Here is a 13,740-nt window from a genome sequence, read left to right on the forward strand (position 1 = left end):
AAAAGGACTTTGAAGGTTTGGCACTGAGGTGGAAAAATTTAACAGCAAGACTTCATTTTTTTCCAAATTTTCTTACCTTCCCAGAAAGCACTTATATTTTCAAATTAAATAAATGAAGCTGCACCAAAACACAGTTATTGCTTCAATTCCCAAACCTACCTCCCTCTGCCATTACCTCCCACTAATCTCTCCTTTTTTTTTTTTTTCAATGTAAAATATAATAAACCAAAGAGATGCCGGGAAATTATGCCAGTCAGGCTGAAAGCAAAAATCTTCATTTCTGTCTAATTGTGGGGTAAAAGGCCATCTGAAAAATTCACGCCCACACATTTTACAAACTTTAGTGCAAGTCTGGAATGTGCATCCCAAATTACCTTCTCCCTACCATAAGGGACTAACTCTAATGAAAAATACCCCCATTACTGAAAAATTTGGCAGCAAGAAATTGCCTTGAAGGTGCTCTGCCCTCTTCCTGCCTTCAAACATCATCTATTTAACCTCATATCACTGGTGTTCACGCATGGTAGAGACCTATACAGCCAAATCACTTAAAGCTGCACAAAGTTCCTCAAACAACACAGACCAAATTCTGATACCTCAGAGTAAGCTTTTCTTTTAAAGTAGAACATAAAAGCTAGTCAGCATTTAAAGCACACAAAACCCTTTACCACATGGAAAAGTCTAAAATATATAGACACAGGTAGGAAAAATAAGAAATGGAAAATTAGACAACACACAGGAAGTAACAAACAAAAAAAAGTACTTTTCCATTCATCCAGTGTAATCACTGTTTTTGCAGAGGCAGAGAGAAAGACAGAAAGAATTCCAAGCAAGTGCTGTTTGGATCTGCCCAAGAGGCTGCTGCTCGTAACCACAGGAGACATTACCTCCAATTTCAGAACCTGGCTGTTACTGGATGCTCTGATCCCTTAAAGAATTAACAGTATGGAATACAACCACACAGTGAGTCTCTATTGCAGTGTGCTCAAACGACCTGGCCTACCAAGAGACCTAGGGGACATTATCACAGAAAAATTCCTAACTACCCCCACCAAGCTTTCAAAATTCCTCTGAGGAGGAGCCTGTTTGTCCTGCCTCATGATTCTGAAAGCACTAAAACCTACAACAAACTCTTGATGCTGAGCTGAAGAAGATAAGAGTAGCAAAATATGTTTCCAACATTTGGCATTTTAAAAACATTCATTGTATTTGGAACAGATTTACAGAGGTAAATATTTGCTTCTATATATGACTGAGATGATCAAGACAGTAATTTATGCTAACTGTATTAAGACTAAAAGACTGTAAGATTACTTATGGCATTTATTTCTGTATTAGCACCTAAAATTCTGTCAAAAGTCATACAGCACTTCATTTATTCACTTAAAGTTTAAGATCTAAGATATAAACAATAACTATCTGAAAACTCAACATAAAAGTTATTTCCATATCATAACAAAAAGTTTACTATGTGATCTGAATATAACTTAAAGTTCAGAAATCAGAAGACAACTAAAAAAATTATTATATTTATCTTTAAATTAAAGACTTTTAAGACAGTTTCAAACTACACCTGAAGACCAACTCTGCTTTTCAATGATTTAGGCTGGAAACATGGCACTAAGACTTCCATTTCTGTAAATGTATGCCTGCAGGCAGATTTCAGACCTACACACCTGTCTCTCTCCAAGGCAGCACTTGGTATTAAAAAAGCCAGCGCCCAAAACAGAACCAAAACCTCACGTAACATTCTCTTACACACTTAACACTCGGAAGAACTTCTCTTTACCTCTTTTAAAGGGTAGTCCCAATGGTGGGAGCCTGGGAGCCTTGCCAAAGGGGACTGAACTTGGACAGCCTCTGATTTGGTGTTTGTTTTCTTCTTTGGTATACGAAACTGAAAATAGATGATGTTACACACATGATAAAACTAAATTACGCCCTGTTGCTATGAGCTGGCATACTGCCATGTACAAAGTCTTCTTAACTGTCAGGCAAAACTAAGCTGTAAGGGGAAGCACTGATGTGTGACTTTAGTTTAAATGCATTCCTCATTGACGAGGAATTGATCCCAAATCATGAGTCATACCTCATGAGGAGCTAGTTTTAACACAGGAACCATCTGACAAAGCTCTTCCTATTTTATTAACTTCACAACTTAGAACACGTGCCTAAAAGGTGACAACCAATGTCCTGACAGTTTTCTTAGTTCACTCTGATTTGTTTACACTCCAGTTAAGTTGTTTCAGCTTAGAGAATGATAAAGAGCAAAGAAAATAGCTGAATATCATGACTGTCATACCAGGTTTGCTCTCACTAAACAAAAAATTCAGGATGAAGAACAATTACATCTTACAATAGTACTAGCATTTTGGTATGATAATTTAGCATCAACAGACTACAATGTACTGAAAGTGGTATAACCTATTGTCATTGCTAACCTTTGCAGAAATGGAACCAGCATTTGGAAAGTAATTACTGTCAGAGAAAACAGTAATCCATGGAAATTTGCCTACTTAGGAAAAAATATGTAGGAAATAAGGTTTGTTTACTGAAATTCAAACCAAAAATTCAAACTAAATTCTTACTAGTTCATCAAGACAAGGAAATAGGACGGCAGTTCCTATCAGTTAATTAAACCAGTTAAAATAATATCAACTGAAAGAATAAAAGTGCAAGCATTGCCTTTTCTCTCGGTATCCTGAGAAGCAAAACCTGACATTGCAAATACAACCAGATGAGAATGAATCAGAGAGGGAATGCAACATTTACATCTTTCAGATAACTGGGTCTGTCTCAGCCAGGAAAAAGCTGAAGCCACTCCATATGATGGCCGCTGTCAAGTGTACTCTGAACTTGATTTGCAAGCCACCAGGTGCCCCATGTTGTACCATGAAATTACAAGCAGGGATTCTAGAACAGCAGTGCTAACAACTTAATAATTAATACATCAACTACATCCATTAGCTCAGTAGGCAGTCCTTCAGACAGACCATAATGCAGCATGCTGCACCATAATGAGATAATACTTCAGTCCTTCAGTCTGAACCATGAGTGCTCTTATTCCTTCTCTACACTTCTTTGAAACAAAGATTAAGTTCTTTTGTAATCAGTACCTCAGACTGCTTTTGCTGGTCAAAGGCTGTAATAACAAATACGCCTTTGATAACAGATTCTTCAAATTATAAATTTAAAAAATAAATTATAAATGTTATGCACAGGCAACAACTTCCCATACAAGTACCTCCCTTCCTTTCCAATCAACATAAAAGTATTGAACAAGACATTTTCTTACTCAAGGACTTCTACAAGTAGAGTATTTCAAATTTGTTTGGTTGGTTTTCTTTTAAAAGTGGCCTATAAACATGTTCATCAGTCAGAATGCATTCTTCTGATCTGTACTTTAATGGTCAGGTACAAATTTCTTACTTCAGAACTCTACCAGCTGCCTGACTAGAGATTTCTGTTATGAGATTGCTAAGAACACATAGTTATCTAGAATTTTAATATGCATTTAAAGGTGAAGAGGTTCAGATAATCTCTGTAATAACATAACAGATAACATTAATGACAGATAAGGTCAGACTCAGAAGACAAGAAGAGGCAGACAGACTGACAGAAAGGGATAAAAAGCACAAGATACGTTCATCAGCAACATTTCCAGCTCACCATACAGCATCTTCTCAATGCTCACACTCATTAAGAAGATGTCGGTTTGCAGTGTCCACAATTAAGTTACAGAACAAGCACAAAATGGAGAAGTAAACAGAGTTCTGAATCTATGTTAAATGCAACCTATGCAGTTGCCTCACCTTTTCCCAAATAAAAGGTGACTAACTCAAGACATGTATGTGTATACGCACTCATCTAAACCAGCAGTACTTTCCTGAAGGTTGTCACCTGTAGGAATGCAAATTCTTCAGGACACTGCAGAGATAAGAGATCTTAGCAAGACGTCTTGGGATTAAAACAAAAGCAATTTGAATTGTTTGCCTTCACTCCCTGAAATTCTTGCATTATCTGAGATAAACAAACAGACTTTTAAACCCTGTAGTAAATCTCTTTATGGCCTTGCTTTGCACCATCAATCATTGTAACTGTAATGAAGAACTGCCTGCTCTCCTGTTTGATGAAAAACAGCTCTCTGTGTTTCCCTGACCCCTAACCCAGGCTATAAACGGAATGCCTGTCCCTCCTTCCCCAGACCCTATATATATCAAAGACTGTAATCAATAAACGATTCAGTTTGTCCAGGCGACCTGGATCTCTGCAAATTAAATCGCTACAGTCACCTGTAGGAACAAGGGTCACAGAAAGTGCATAAACAAGGTGCTGGAAACAGCTTATTTCTACACCACTAGATAGTCCAGACCTTACCAGATCAAACCAGTTCCTGTGCCTACCATTTGTTTTCACCAGTACTTCCACTGCTAGAAAGTACTACTAATAGAGATATTTTAGAAAAAATAAACACTAGCAAATATTACACAGTTGTGCAGCTCCTCTACTTACTTGACCTCACTCTACTGACTCTAGTATTTTAGCCTAGGTCTTAAAATGCCCCTGAAAACACCCTGTTTATGTGTAATCAAATGCTAAGCCTATCATGTATTAATACAGGTTCAACAGCAGACATTAGTATTGGTTGCTACCACAATAAACTGTCCAGCTTTTGCTGGACTGCTGAAGAATGAATTTGGTTATGCAAATGCATCAGAATGCCCTAGGATACCCATAGCCTCAAAATAAATTGTTGCACATTGTTGTAATTTATAGCAAAACTTACACTGCCGTGACTTGAAGACGATGTTCTTCCTGACATGATTTTCTCTACTAGAAAAAGAAAAACAAACAAAATAAACAAAAAATTTGTGGTTAACTGATTAAGAGGGAAGCAGGACCACAGCAGTAGGACTAAGAAAGAACAAGAAAATCTTTTTTGAGCAAACTAGGACAAAGAAAACACATTAATAAAATGGTTTGGGTTGGAAGGGACTTTTAAAAGATCAACTACTCCAGCCCTCCTACCATGGGCAGGGATATCTTTCACTTGGTCAGGTTGCTCAAAGCCCATTCAACCCGACCTTGAACACTTCCAGGGACGGGGCATCCACTGCTTCTCTGGGTAACCCACTCAAGCATCTCACCTCCCTCAGCACAAAAAAATTTCTTCCTCATGTCCAACCTACCCTCTTTCAGTTTAAGGCCATTGTCCCTTGTCCTGTCACTCCAAGCCTTAGTAAAAAGTAATTGACAGCCATAATACAAGAAACACACACGCTTGGGCAAGGCTCTGGATTGTCAGCACTGATAGAACCATTAAAGAAATTGTCACAAGAATTTTATCTTTAGTGAAGCCATTTAATGACCAACTGCCCTCCCCCCCCTCCCCAAGCACACAATTAATAAGCATTTAACACTTTGATTATAGAGTGAAAAGCAGTCACAGAAGACATCTGTAGCACTGCAGGACAGGGGCTCCAAGAATAAATAATATTCAAGTATTCTTGGTGGTCTATAAACTTCATCAGTGGAAGGACACAGCTTCAGAGCTTTCAGCATCCATAGGTGTTTGGTCTCTTCGTAAATACTCCGTATGACTCTGGCATAACGCTTTAAGTCTCTTAAGAAGCCCTTCGGGATCAGGGACTTTCATTTACCTCAGCGGGTTTTTTCAATTTACAAGCCCAAGTCCCCCAGCGTGGGGAACAGCAACATCTACAGACTGACAGAAAAAAAGAAAAGCCAAACTACTGCCTCCTGTTCCGAAGAGGGAAAGCCGACAAGCGGCGGCCTCCTGACAGCTCGGGCGGGCAAAGGGACCACCCGGGGGCGGTCACCTCCTGACAGCTCGGGCTGTCACCGCCGGGACCCGGCCTGGCTCCTGGTCCCGAACCCCCCTTCCTCAGCTCCCGATCTCCAACCCCCGCTTCCTTCAGCCCCCGACCCCGCACCGCCGGCTCCTCCCGCTTGGAAAGGAACGGGCTTCCCAGTGACAAACGCCCAAGTCCCGAGAGCCTAGGCCGGCAATTCCACCTCTCCGCACTCCCTCCTCAGCCTCCTTCCCGAGGAGCAGCAACGCCGCCGCCGCCTCCCTCCCTCGGTGCCCTCCGTCCGTCCGCCCTGCCCCGCCGGCTTCGCTTGCTCGCTCGCCTGAAACACCCCGGCCGGCGCCGGGCCCGCCGAGGCGCTGCCTGCCAGCCGTGCTCCCGCTTTACTCCCCGCTCCGGCGGCCGAGGGGCTGGGACCGGACGGCTCCACTGGGCACTCACCGCCGCGGCCGCCGCTGTTTACCCGGGCCCGCCGCCGCCTGCGCAGCTTCCCGGGGCACTTCCGGGCCGGGAACCGCCTCGCCCCGCCCCCCGGGGCCGGGCCGGGCAGCGGGCTCACCACACGGCGGGGCGCTGCCCCTCAGCCGCTCCGGGCTTTAACTTTCGGGAGTTTAGCTCGGTGCTGAGCCGCTGGTGGGAGAAAACCTCATTGTTTTTAGAGAAGCAATAGAGAACCCACCCCCGAGGCAGATTTAGATTTCCCCTCGCTAATCAGGTTTCCCTCAGCAGGGGGTTAATCCCCTGCCGGAGGGCTCGGCTGCCTTATAAACCCGGCTGTGGCCACGGTTTGCAGCCGATGGCCTTGGAAATCCTCCTAACAGCCGAGAGGAGACACAAAGATTTACTGGTTGGATTTTTTTTTTTTTTTTTTGGGGGTTTGGTTTCGCTGTCTTTTTTTTCAGGGCAGCTTCAGAATTGTAAGTTTTATGTGTGTAGCATTTTGGTTTGTCCTCTTGGGTAGTGGGAAGCAAAAGTGGTTTGGACAAGTGTTTAGTCTCACATTCGAGAGGTTTTAGCTTTAACTTAGGTGTAAATTACAAACGAAGGGTGTTAGCCTGTAACTTGGAACTATCTTGAGTGCTTCAGGTGGCCCTAACTATCACCTGCTGATAGGTTTTACAGATATACACCCCAGTACATAAAGTAATGAAACCTGAAACTATGATGGGTTTATTTTCTTTCATGCAGAGGACTTGTCTACACTCCCAGAGAGAAAAAGATTTCCATCTATGATGATGACAGATTTTACAGGAGAGCATACGGTAATGTTGGGCTTTAATAAAGTGGTTTTAAAGAGAAAAAAACCCCGAATCTTTACAGATCTCGTAAAGAGTAGCGCTTACACTGCAGTAGTGTTTAGAATGTGCCAATTGCTGTGACAAACACTAGCTGAATTTACAGCTGAAGTATTTTACAATCCAAACAGAAATGTGGGAGGAAGGAAAAGAGTGATTATTTTTTCTGTAAATGGCATTACTGTGCCTCTGGACTATTAAGTATATGATTCTAAGCTGCTATTCAGGTAAACTCTTAAGTGATAACCTAGTATAAATTGCCTCAAAACTTTTTATTTCACACCTTGAAGGCAATTTTAGGAAGGGAAGTCATACATACACCTCATGTAAAACTTTTTTCTTTTTTTTTGTGTTTCTGCCTCCTGAAATCTTCAGAAACCTTTCACAGTGCTTTGTAAAAGTAGATGTTCAATATTACATACACAGGGTTTAATCTGGAATCACATATCCTTGTTTTGGAAGTGAAAAAGCAATGTTGTTGTTAGTAGCTGAAGTAAGGGAATAGCAACTTTCTGCTCATAGTAAGTTGGGAAATTAGTCTTCAGCCTTTTAGGGAGAGAAAGGGACTGAGAAGTGATCCACAGCATGCCACTCTGTAAGGAAATAGCATTTATCTATTCATAATTGTTATAGAATGCTTCACCTTTGTCCATAGACATCTTCCCTTAAAATATGTCCATTTTTCTCCCACTTCATCACTTGGGGACAACAACATGAATATGCATAGCTTCTTCCCTACTAAATATGATCTCTTTTCTATGAATTGCCCATAGTTCAGTAGTATAGCAAAAAGACTGTTCTGCCATCTCCTTTGTGTCTTTCGTGCCTTCCTGCAGAATGAAAAAAACACAGATGAACATGTGCACTTGCAATTTCTTTGTGCTGTTTCCTTTTCAAGAAACTGGCAAGACAGTAAATGGATTATGTGTCTTAGAATCTGATTTTTTCCCCCTTTTCTATATGTACTGATTACATGAGATAAAAAAGGAGAAGGTACCATTTTCTAGCCTGCTCTCTATTAATCAGAAGACAGGAATGATCCTGAAGAGAGGACTTAACATTATTAACCCAATGGAGATTGCTCAAAAAGAAAACGTATGTGGTGTTATGTTGAAAAGCTAAAAACTTTTTAAAATTTGGATGTTTAAGGAATAATTTTCAATATGGTAATCAGTTTACTCAGGGAAGCTTGCATTCCTTGAAAGCATTGGGCTCCAGCTCAAGTCGCTTACATGGAAATATTCAGATCACTTTTAGTCCTAGTAATTGGCTTTATCAGATGGTATAGTGAGTTTTAACACAGAAGGTGCTTTACTGTGTTCTAAAAACCTCTGTTAGTTCAGCAAGAAAAACTTAAAGGTATAGAGTAGCTTGTACCAAATAACTTGACAAATATAACTTAATGTAAAACATTTAAAAAAAAATATTACTGTGTCAGGACAAAGCTCCTGAAAAGGTAGGATTTTAACCACACCAAAGGTCATGCACTGTTTAGCATTCTACAGCCACTGACAGTCAGAGTAGATTGAAGAGTTATTAGGAAAATAGGAAGTTATGATAAACTTACATAATTCACTGGAGATAATCTGAAACTAGAGACCTCCACCCAACCTCATGATATTTCCAACCTGCATGGATTTTGTTTTTTCCTGTTCCTGGATCACAGTGGCTAGCTTATTCTGCCATCCATTCCTATCCATGTGGCAAGTGCTTGCAATGATGAATGAATAACCGGAGTGATGAGTAAAAAGCAAACACATACATGCATTATCTGTGCTAGTGTAGTTTGAAGATAGAACATGGAGAGTGTGCTGGTACACAAGCAATGTGAAGGTTGAAGTCTTTAGTAAGTGCAGCTTGATTTTCTTTAAAAATTTAGGATGCAGTAAGATACTTGGGACTATTTCCAACTGACAAGGCATGTACTTCAAAGGCAGCCTTGAAACGCAGCAGAGTTTCAAGATAATGTCTAGGACACAGCACGATAGAAGAGCTGTTAAAATGAACAGTGAACCAGGTACACAAACTTCCTCCTTAAGGTCTTTAATTCAAACTAGCTTAAAAAGGTCTTTAAATAAACAAACTAGCTTACAAACTTTAACTAGCAAACTGAAATCAAGGCATAATAAAGGCAGATATGTTACTGCTGTTGGAAATTAGCAACTGAAATCTCTTAGATTTTACAAGCAGCTGGTTTACCAAGCTCACCAAGAGAGAGTCTGGATCAACAAGTATTTTCTTTGTAACTGCTTTTAAATCTGAATTCTAATACAGAGGCTGGGGGGGGGGGTTAGGCAGGTGTTGTATGGAGGTCTATCGCCACACTGACATAGTCTTCTTAATTTGTAGTGGTTACAAATACAGCACGAACTCAGCCTGAGGAAACTAATAGAGGGTTCAGAGTATCAAGAGGATCTGAAGTATGACTTCAATATAAAAGGGGAACTGAGGCATCTGGATACAAATGAGTCCTTTGTTTTCAATTATTACAAGAGCAGATTTGAGCAGAATCATAAACGCTATGAAGTTCTGGGACATTTTATTACCCAGTATGTTTATGAGCTCCTGGAGAGGGTCTGCATGCTACAGAAGGTTTATATTCCTACTGATGCTACAGAGGATGAACCAAGAAGTTTCTTTTTCATGAGCAAGAATGCACTAACAAGTTCCTCTAGCCTCATTATACTTCTTCAAGACCGTGGAGTTTTCTGTGCTGGACAGTGGGGGCAAAAGACAATTGTCAGTGATGGCCTGAGACATGGAACACAAATACCATTCATCAAAATGGCCCTTCAAAGCCACTGGGAAGTGATTGTACTGAATCCCAATGACAACTTTGCGGATCTGAAGACTGAAAAGCACCACTTTTCTACCAGGGAAGAAGCAGTTACTTTTACACAGTCTGTCTGGTGGATCCCCAAGAGGGGCAGCAGCAGCCCTGAGGAGCACACCATGTATGTGTGGGATCATTTCATTTCGAAGAGCGCAGCCAAGAACGTGGCCTTCGTTGCCCATGGCTACGGTGGCTTGGTGTTCGTTGATCTGCTGGTGCAGAGAAGATGTGAGGTGATGAATAAAGTGTTCTCTGTGGCCTTCATTGACTCTGTGCACAACACACAGCACCAGACCAGGAACAATCCACAGATACAGGAATGGATACTGAAATGCTGCCGCGAGTGGGTGTCAAACAGTAAACCTCTAAATAAGACTGTGGACTTTCTCTTGAGAACAAATTGTCCCACTGTCTCTGCTGGAACGGAAAAGTGTGGTTTAGCACCCTCCTGCTGTCTCCATGCCATCTTTAAGTACCTGAAGAGCTCCCTGAAAGCTAAGACCGTAACAGCTTTTAGGCATTCACCTATTGCAACCAGAAGCAGCACAAAGAAGAAGAGAGCCAATAAATAAAGGCACACTGGTTTGTTCTTGATAGTAGTCTCTTCCTTTCATAACTGCCTCTACACCTTTCAATCACCTAAGAACCTTCATCTCACTGTGGAGCAACTTAGAATTCTAAGTTTTAAGCTATTTTTTTTTTTAATTAAAAAAACACTAAAGTTAACTATTAGGAAAGAAATGCATTATTGAAAGCCTTAAGCCACAACCCTTTGGCTAGCTGTGAAATTTAAAGTTGAACACAATAAAGATGTTAAGGCATATCAACTCAAGTATATCATTTTTAAAAATAAACACTCTACAGTTATGGCTCTATAATCAGACTAAGCTAGCAGTAAAACACTTGCTTAAGTGCCTAGCTTCATTAAAAGGACAAATCTGGAATAGAAAAAACATGTAAACAATCTGTTTCTTCCTCACTATGTACCATACATTGCTTAAAATCTTTCAAGAGCCAGAGCATCCACCTTCCTTCCTGAAACATTTACTCTTAAGTTGAACAATACTTCAGGGAACTACATACTACTACCTTCCCTCCAGTCAGAGTTGGTGTGCCCCAAACATGATACAGTGAGCTAAAGTAATTTCCATTTAAAGCCAACTAGGCCTGTGAGAACACTGGACATGAGCTGCTGTAGAAGTACAATACTCTAGCAGCCTGCAGTTACCAAACTAATGCAAAAGAATGACATTGCTGTTTCCACTCAGCTGTTTAATTTTACACAGTTTTTAAATGTACATACTCAAGGTTTGCAATGTATACAAGCAGAAGTTCAAATAATCTTTAAAGTGAATGTAAAGAAACCAGTTAATTCTCCTTGTGGGAATTAAGTGTTCAGTGGCTGCAAAAGAGCTTTGAAGGATGGCAAAACCTTCTCGTGCAAGTGTAGTAGTAGGTTCCCATCTCAGTCAAAAAAACTGTTGAACAGTAATAGTTGAGAACAAGATCAACCTCCCTTTTGTGTTTATATCCATTTCAGATTTAAGTCATCGCTAATACTGTTGGAAGGAGCTTCTGTCCTGTTATCCAGCATGGGTAAAAGTGCAAAATTCCATCGGAGAGGCACAGTTAGTTGAATGCTCTTGAGAGCAAGGACAGCTTTTCTAATAAGGTAAGGTTTACTGTCATTATATGTGAATGAAAATGGTACAGAATAGACACCTAATAGACTTTAGAGTGCCTTGGTTCACTTCAGAAGGTTGAGGATGCACACAACCTGCCTGTTCTATAGGGGCTGGTCAGCATGAAACTCCAAGAACAGTCACTTGTGTAAACTCTGTGCAAGAACAAGAAGCTTTATTTACGAGAAAACCATGAGGTGACAGAATGTCTGTCTTCAGAAGGAGACCAATATGATCCTTCGGCATAAACACTCAAAACTGTCCCACAGCGTCAGAGGTGAAGAAAAAGGGATCTAGAACATCGTCCATTTCTGTAATTCTTTACCTCAGGTCAACCCATTAAATTCCTTGGTAGAGAAGGTCATATTTAGGAATGTTATTGGGATCAATAGGACTTCTCACAATGAGCTTTCCGCGCATTGCTCCACGGTAGATCACTTCAATCAGATCTATAAAGTCTTGCTTTGTTTTGAAGCTTCCTACAAATTTGGTATGATCTGGAGACCTAAATATAAGCATAAGATAAAGGTAGAATTATAATGTTAAAGCGTTCAAAGCAAAAACACCTAAAGACATGAAAATATGTACGATGACATGAGGGGTTCTGATCTGGTCGTGCTGAAAGAATGAACACCCTGTAATGGCACAACCAAGCCAGGAACATACTGGGACCTCCAAAGCTCAAACAGGTGCAGTGTCACATCTCAGACTTAAACCTTTTTTATACTATTTTTGCAGAGGCAGGCATATTTGACAGTCAACACCCACTTATTGCATCAGAGCATATTTCAAAATGCTTCTCTATTTTACTTTCTTCTGGCTTCCCACAGAGTTCTCAGTGCAGATGCTGGTAACAACATTATAGGTTTTACACGTTCCCTTCCCATGGTAACAGAGAAAGACTGATTGTTCTTACAAACATAACAGAGAATGCCAGGTACGATGACTCACCCATAGTCAACCTTTATGTGTTGTCCATTGAAGAAAAACACAGTAGATGGAATGTAACTGATGTCAAAATACTGGGTGTACACTGGGACCTTGTTCACATCCACCAGGTAAATGACTGCCATTTTACTTAGGTCATGAGCTGTTTTTGCAAGCTGAAGAGAGTGAGAAAAGTGCATGACAAATGGACTGAGACACAAGAGGAAAAGAGGCTGGCAAGCTTGATAAAACCCATTTCTCTTACGTCTTATCAGTTTAAGCAGGGCTAGAATATCATGTCTTCTCTACCTCAAACACTTTTTACACCCAATACAATAATAACACAAACATTTACTTGCTTTTTAAACCTTTTTATGAATATAGTATAATTTCATTCTACATTTAATTGTCAACAAATTTTTCATGAGGCATCATACTAGCCAAAAGCAACATATGATATTCCCCTGTATGCAACAGCTGTATTTGTGGAGTTCATAAAAAAAAAAAATTACACTTACAATATCATCGAGCTGCAGACAAACAGCATCACTATCTCTTCCAAAACGGAGAACCAAAACCTTCTCAGCCACACCTTTTATTGCCTGATCCACTTCCGTCTTCGAGGTCAGTTTGGGCAGCAGAAAACTCATCGCGACAGATCACCGCTTCCAGTTAAATCCCCACCTGACAGCTGGGGGGGGGCGGGTCGGGAAACAACAGAAAACCAGAACAACGCACCATCAAACAACAACAACAACCACCAGAGATAAAAATAAACGAAACTTCTCCGCGGTATTAAATAAAAAAAGTTGGAAAAAGAAAAAGAGAGAGAGACTGGAGAGAGAGAGAGGGGGAGAGGGAGGGGGCAGACAAGGAGAGAGAAGGGAAATCACGGACCACCACGCCGAGCTGACAAACCCCTCGGCTCCCAGCGTTTGCCTCACGCCCCAGACCCAGACCCAGGCCAGCGTGGCGGCGGGGCCAGACCCTGCCCCGCATCAAGACCCCACCGCGCCCCCGGGATGGAACACGGAAAAGCTGGGATCACCGCACGCCGCAGGCCCCGCCGTGGGGACGAAGGGAGCCCGGAACGCTGGGCGCGGAGCCGCGGAGCACGGCGGAAGGCCAGGGGCACGGCACCGCCATCGGGCCGGGCCCGCCGGGCGCAGGCG

At 41.4% G+C, this 13,740-nt stretch overlaps 3 protein-coding genes across 18 annotated transcripts in view; 1 reads left to right on the forward strand and 2 right to left on the reverse strand.

The window, feature by feature from the left end:
- The window catches only part of SENP7 (SUMO specific peptidase 7), a 37,708-nt gene extending 31,385 nt beyond the window's left edge, over window positions 1-6,323 (reverse strand). For 3 of the 9 annotated variants that reach the window (XM_032677951.1, XM_032677947.1, XM_032677946.1), the window contains exons 1-3: window positions 3,813-3,900; window positions 2,442-2,512; window positions 1,790-1,897 (exon numbers count right to left, since the gene is read on the reverse strand). In XM_032677951.1, coding sequence (XP_032533842.1) covers window positions 1,790-1,897; window positions 2,442-2,512; window positions 3,813-3,867 — 234 coding nt within the window. In that variant the 5' untranslated portion in view covers window positions 3,868-3,900. Of the gene's footprint in view, window positions 1-1,789; window positions 1,898-2,441; window positions 2,513-3,812; window positions 3,901-4,786; window positions 4,834-6,153; window positions 6,252-6,272 lie in introns of those variants that run through there. The other 6 variants (XM_032677948.1, XM_032677949.1, XM_032677955.1 and 3 more) reach the window with 6 other exon arrangements.
- Window positions 6,324-6,351: 28 nt separating this feature from the next.
- On the forward strand, window positions 6,352-10,553 carry LOC116781999 (putative protein FAM172B). 3 transcript variants are annotated; one of them, XM_032677958.1, is made up of 3 exons: window positions 6,352-6,678; window positions 7,022-7,093; window positions 9,476-10,553. In XM_032677958.1, exons 1-3 carry the CDS (start codon window positions 6,628-6,630, stop codon window positions 10,529-10,531), a joined length of 1,179 nt encoding a protein of 392 aa, XP_032533849.1. In that variant the 5' UTR covers window positions 6,352-6,627; the 3' UTR covers window positions 10,532-10,553. The 3 variants fall into 3 exon arrangements, with proteins under 3 accessions (XP_032533849.1, XP_032533850.1, XP_032533851.1); XM_032677959.1 differs by having other exon boundaries at window positions 6,352-6,450; XM_032677960.1 differs by having other exon boundaries at window positions 6,361-6,464.
- Window positions 7,001-13,731, reverse strand: TXNL4B (thioredoxin like 4B). Of its 6 annotated transcripts, XM_032677964.1 has the most exons (5): window positions 13,617-13,731; window positions 13,087-13,259; window positions 12,593-12,744; window positions 11,967-12,146; window positions 7,001-7,956 (listed from the first exon to the last, which is right to left on the reverse strand). In XM_032677964.1, the coding sequence occupies exons 2-4, from the start codon at window positions 13,216-13,218 to the stop codon at window positions 11,981-11,983; spliced, it is 450 nt and encodes a 149-aa protein (XP_032533855.1). In that variant the 5' UTR covers window positions 13,219-13,259; window positions 13,617-13,731; the 3' UTR covers window positions 7,001-7,956; window positions 11,967-11,980. The 6 variants fall into 6 exon arrangements, with proteins under 6 accessions (XP_032533855.1, XP_032533852.1, XP_032533856.1 ...); XM_032677961.1 differs by lacking the exon at window positions 7,001-7,956 and having other exon boundaries at window positions 11,791-12,146; XM_032677965.1 differs by lacking the exon at window positions 7,001-7,956 and having other exon boundaries at window positions 11,791-12,146; window positions 13,622-13,725.
- Between the last annotated feature and the right edge of the window lie 9 nt (window positions 13,732-13,740).

This window comes from Chiroxiphia lanceolata, chromosome 2 (genome assembly GCF_009829145.1).
Source record: "Chiroxiphia lanceolata isolate bChiLan1 chromosome 2, bChiLan1.pri, whole genome shotgun sequence".
NCBI classification, from domain to species: Eukaryota; Metazoa; Chordata; class Aves; order Passeriformes; family Pipridae; genus Chiroxiphia; species Chiroxiphia lanceolata.